This window comes from Etheostoma spectabile, chromosome 4, assembly GCF_008692095.1.
Source record: "Etheostoma spectabile isolate EspeVRDwgs_2016 chromosome 4, UIUC_Espe_1.0, whole genome shotgun sequence".
NCBI lineage: Eukaryota > Metazoa > Chordata > Actinopteri > Perciformes > Percidae > Etheostoma > Etheostoma spectabile.
Window position 1 is genome coordinate 35979479 of NC_045736.1, and position 4953 is coordinate 35984431.

Here is a 4953-nt window from a genome sequence, read left to right on the forward strand (position 1 = left end):
ACTTCTTGATATTGTCTACAGTTTTAATTTTTTATAACCCAGCTTGTATATTGTTAAGTATGAGGGGGCAAACCTGTGTGTTGTACCAGTTGTTTCCATGGTAACTCTGCTATCGCCGGCCGCCACGGCGAAGAACAAGAAGAAGTATGAATGCAGCTAACTTCGTGGTAGTAGTAACAGCGTGGGACGCAGCTGCTGGACCGAGACCGGGACTGGACCTGGGCAGAGATGTGACCCGACCAGAATATCTAGTAATAAAAATGCGGTGCAGTGGAAGATACAGACGTTTCATACACACGCGTGTGTATCCGCCGTTCGACCGTGCTGGAACCGTTTAGCGTCCTCTCACACTCCCTCTCGCAAGTTATAAAATAGCCTATGTGACAATAAAATTGTTTTGGTTAAAATCAACAAATAATCGTGAGAATAAGCGCGATCAAAAATTTTGATCAAATAATTGTGATTATCATTTTTGACATAATCGTGCAGCCCTAGTTAAGGTATACTTATGTTGACAGTTAAAAAGTAAATATTAGAAATATAATTACATGGAACAATCATGCTGTTGCGGAGCAGTCCAGATGACCCGTAATAAGTCCAGTGATGCCGCTGTAATCTGCCTAGGTACTGGCGCCGCAGGCTGGGGCTGGTGGTCGCTACTCGCACAGTGCAAGCTTACCGCTTCTGTTACAGGCAGCCGCGGGACGCCGGGGGCGCCAAGCCATCGTGCGGCTGCGCATGGCTTTCCGCCACAAGGACATGTGGCTACCAGTCGTCAAGGTAACACACACACCCATACTGTACCACAAATGTGAGCGAGTGTGCAGAGTATTTTTTCAAAGACAATTCTTACTGTAAGGATTAGTATGGAGCACATTGGAGTTCAGTAAGTCCTGGGGTGTGTTTGTTTTTGCTCCAGCATATCCCTAGAGACCAGCATGTAGTGTGTGGGACATGCCGGACACGATGGGGACAAGTCGCACCGGCGCAGAGGACTACAGCATTCAGGGCAGGTCCGCCGAATCCACAAGGTATGGTGTGTGTGTGTGTGTGTGGTGGGTGTGTGTGTGTGGTGTGTGTGGTGTGGGTGGGTGGTGGGTGTGTGGGAGTGGGTGTGTGGTGTGTGTGGGTGTGTGTGGGTGTGTGTGGTGTGTGTGTGTGGTGTGTGTGTTGTGTGTGTGTGTGTTGTGGTATGTCTGTGGTGTGTCTGTGTGTCTGTGTTGCTGTGTGCTGTATGTCTGTATGCTGGTCTGTCTGTCTGTTGTCTGTGTGGTGTCAATGGATCATCCAAGGCATTGAGGATTGTCAGAATGACTGCACTTAGTCCAATGGCAGGGGCATGCAATAATATTTTCCGGGGCTGCCACGTAGGGGTGGGGGGGGTGGGAATCGCAACCTAGATTTGTGATATATCCGTGGCAATACTGTATCGATACACGGACGGCAAGTGAAAATGTATCGTTTGTAGATGTATTAGATCAATAACATCAATGCTGTTTGAGCCCACTAGATGGTGCAGTTGAGTGAGAGAAACAAACAGAGAGATTTAGATAAAACAGATTGAAAAGGTTTTCTGTTTGGGGACAACATATGCAGTTGGAAAAAAGATAACAAATGCAGGTATATGCAGAATATGTAAATGTCGAAATCACTATAATATTGTGAGTAAGTATGGAGATAATATGGCATCGTGACAAAAGTAGCGTGATAAGGTGTATCGTGGGGCTCTGGTGATACCCACCCTACTGCACTACAGCCCCTTAGACACTGTCATGCCAGAAGTGCTCACGTGGACGGGTAACACGTCTTCCTCTTTGTCCTCTGTGTGCAGTTTGTGCAGAGATTGGTCTGGACAAAAGGACCCCAACCTGGTCTGGGGGCAATCGATGGGGTGGGAACGTGGCCGGAGTGACGCTGCCATTTACCAGCTTACTGTCCGTGTACCTTGGTGTGTCGGCAGGTAAGCGCGGCGGACTTCAGATCCACGTATCGGTGTTCCCTCCAGTTTCAAACCCGCATGTTGGACAAAGCAGAATAACTGCTACTCTCCTCTCTCTGTCCTCCAGGTCTGGTTATCCCCAGAATCGAGTTTATCACTCGTCTGAGGAAGATGGAGAACTCTGAGCAGGAGGTGTCGATCCTCTGATCCCCCCACTATTCAGGAGCTGGAAAGACATGTTGAAACTCTGCTGCTACCACCCCCTCAAATCTCACCCGGACAGGCACACGCTGGAAATCGCTTCCAAAAAAACGGCTTCACCACAACATAGATAATATAATCAGTGCACAACACTGTTAGTATACCACACTAGCTCACCAAACGCGTATTCTGTCTGCCACTGCCGACGGAGCTTAGAAAACAACGCGATATGTTAGATAGAGTGTGTGTGGTAGTGTTTGCGAGTGATGTGATGGTGAATTCAGTAGGAGTCCAGTTCTCCGATGTCGTTCCTTATTATGTGTGTGTGTGTTCCCCCCCTGTTGGGTGCGCAGTGTCGTGTGTGTTCGAGTATAAGTAAAGATCGTAGTCCTTTTCTGTGTGTGTTTGTGTGTGTTTGTGTGTGTGGTTAGTTATAGTAGACATCAATAACCGTTTGAGGTATAGGTGGGATCGTGCTGCTTCAGCATCTCATTCTGGTTGTTGTGTATTGACGTAATGCAACCACTGTTAGGCTGTAGTTCGCGTGCTTAGGAGACGCAGCTGCTGGACCGAGACCGGGACCTGGACCTGGGCCAGAGATGTGACCCATGACCAGAATATCATAGTTAATAAAAATGCGGTGCAGTGAAGATACAGACGTTTCATACACACGCCGTGTGTATCCGCCGTTCGACCGCTGGACCCGTTTTAGCGTTCATCAACAACTCCCTCTCGACAGTTATAAATAGCCTATGTGACAATAAAATTTGTTTTGGTTAAAATCAACAAATAATCGTGAGAATAATCGCGATCAAAATTTTGATCAAAATAATTGTGATTATCATTTTTGACATAATCGTGCAGCCCTAGTTCAGGTATACTTATTGTTGACAGTAAAAATGTAAATATTTAGAAATATAATTCATGAACACATCATGCTGTTGCGGAGCAGTCCAGATGACCCGTAATAAGTCCCAGTGATGCCGCTGTAATCCTGCTCAGGTACTGGCGCCGCAGGCTGGGGCTGGTGGTCCGCTACTCGCACAGTGCAAGCTACCGCTTCTGTTACAGCAGCCGCGGGACGCCAGGGGGCGCCACGCCATCGCTGCTGCTGCTGCATGGCTTCTCCGCCACCAAGGACATGTGGCTACCAGTCGTCAAGGTAACACACACACCCATACTGTACACACAAATGTGAGCGAGTGTGCACTGAGTATCTTTTTCAAAGACACTTCTTACTGTAAGGATTAGTATGGAGCACATTTGGATTTCAGTAAGTCCTGGGGTGTGTTTGTTTTCTGCTCCAGCATATCCCTAGAGACCAGCATGTAGTGTGTGTGGACATGCCGGGACACGAGGGGACAAGTCGCACCGGCGCAGAGGACTACAGCATTCAGGGCCAGGTCCGCCGAATCCACAAGGTTAGTGTGTGTGTGTGTGGTGTGTGTGTGTGTGGTGGGTGGGTGTGTGTGTGTGGTGTTGTGTGTGTGGGTGGGTGGGTGGGTGTGTGGGGGTGTGTGGGGTGTGTGTTGTGTGTGGGTGTGTGTGGTGTGTGTGTGTGGGTGTGTGTGTGTGTGTGTGTGTGTATGTGTCTGTATGTCTGTGCGTTGTCTGATGTGTCTGTCTTGTTGTGTTGCTGTCTGTGTGGACCTGTCTGTCTTAGTTGCTGTCTGTCTGTCTGGTCTGTATGTATGTGTGGTTTGTCAATGGATCATCCAATGGCATTGAGCATTGTCAGAATGACTGCACTCTAGTCCAATGGCAGGGGCATGCAATCATATTTCCGGGGCTGCCACGTAGGGGTGGGGGGGGTGGGAATCGCAACCTAGTATTGTGATATATTCCGTGGCAATACTGTATCGATACACGGACGGCAAGTGAAAATGTATCGTTTTGTAGATTGTATTAGATCAATAAAATCAAATGCTGTTTGAGCCCACTAGATGGTGCAGTTGAAGTGAGATGAACAAACAGAGAGATTTAGATAAAACAGATATTGAAAAGGTTTTCTGTTTGGGGACAAAATATGAAGTTGGAAAAAAGATAACAAACTGCAGTATATTGCAGAATATTGTAAAATGTCGAAAATCACTATAATATTGTGACGTAAGTATGGTGATAATATGGCATCGTGACAAAAGTAGCGTGATAATGTTGTATCGTGGGGTCTCTGGTGATACCCACCCCTACTGCCACTTACAGCCCCTTTAGACACGCTCCTGCTCAGAAGTGCTCAGTGGACGGGTAACACGTCTCTCCCTCTTTGTCCCTCTGTGTGCAGTTTGTGCAGAGTATTGGTCTGGACAAAAGACCCTTCCACCTGGTCGGGGCATCGATGGGTGGGAACGTGGCCGGAGTGTACGCTGCCCATTACCCTGCTTACCTGTCCAGTGTCACCTTGGTGTGTCCGGCAGGTAAGCGCGGCGGACTTCTAGATCCACGTATCGGTGTTTCCCTCCAGTGTTCAAACCTCCGACTGTTTGACAAAGCAGAATAACTGCTACTCTCCTCCTCTCTGTCCTCCAGGTCTGGTTTATCCCACAGAATCCGAGTTTATCACTCGTCTGAGGAAGATGGAGAACTCTGAGCAGGAGGTGTCGATCCCTCTGATCCCCTCCACTATTCAGGAGCTGGAAGACATGTTGAAACTCTGCTGCTACACCCCCCTCAACCTCCCCCGACAGGTACACAGCTGTGAAATCGGCTTCAAAAAAAGGCTTCACACAACAATAGTATAAATATATCAGTGCAACCACTGTTAGTATACACACTAGCTCTAAAACTGCTATTTCTGCTGCCACTGCAGTATACCC

The 4953-nt window shown here is 48.0% G+C and overlaps 1 protein-coding gene across 1 annotated transcript in view; it reads left to right on the forward strand.

Moving 5' to 3' along the window:
- LOC116687950 (monoacylglycerol lipase abhd6-B) overlaps positions 1-4953 on the forward strand; it is a 17734-nt gene that overhangs the window by 6508 nt on the left and 6273 nt on the right. Inside the window, 4 exon segments of the mRNA XM_032513693.1 lie at positions 3143-3302; positions 3448-3561; positions 4422-4554; positions 4667-4872. Of these exon segments, the coding sequence (XP_032369584.1) occupies positions 3143-3302; positions 3448-3561; positions 4422-4554; positions 4667-4872 (613 nt within the window).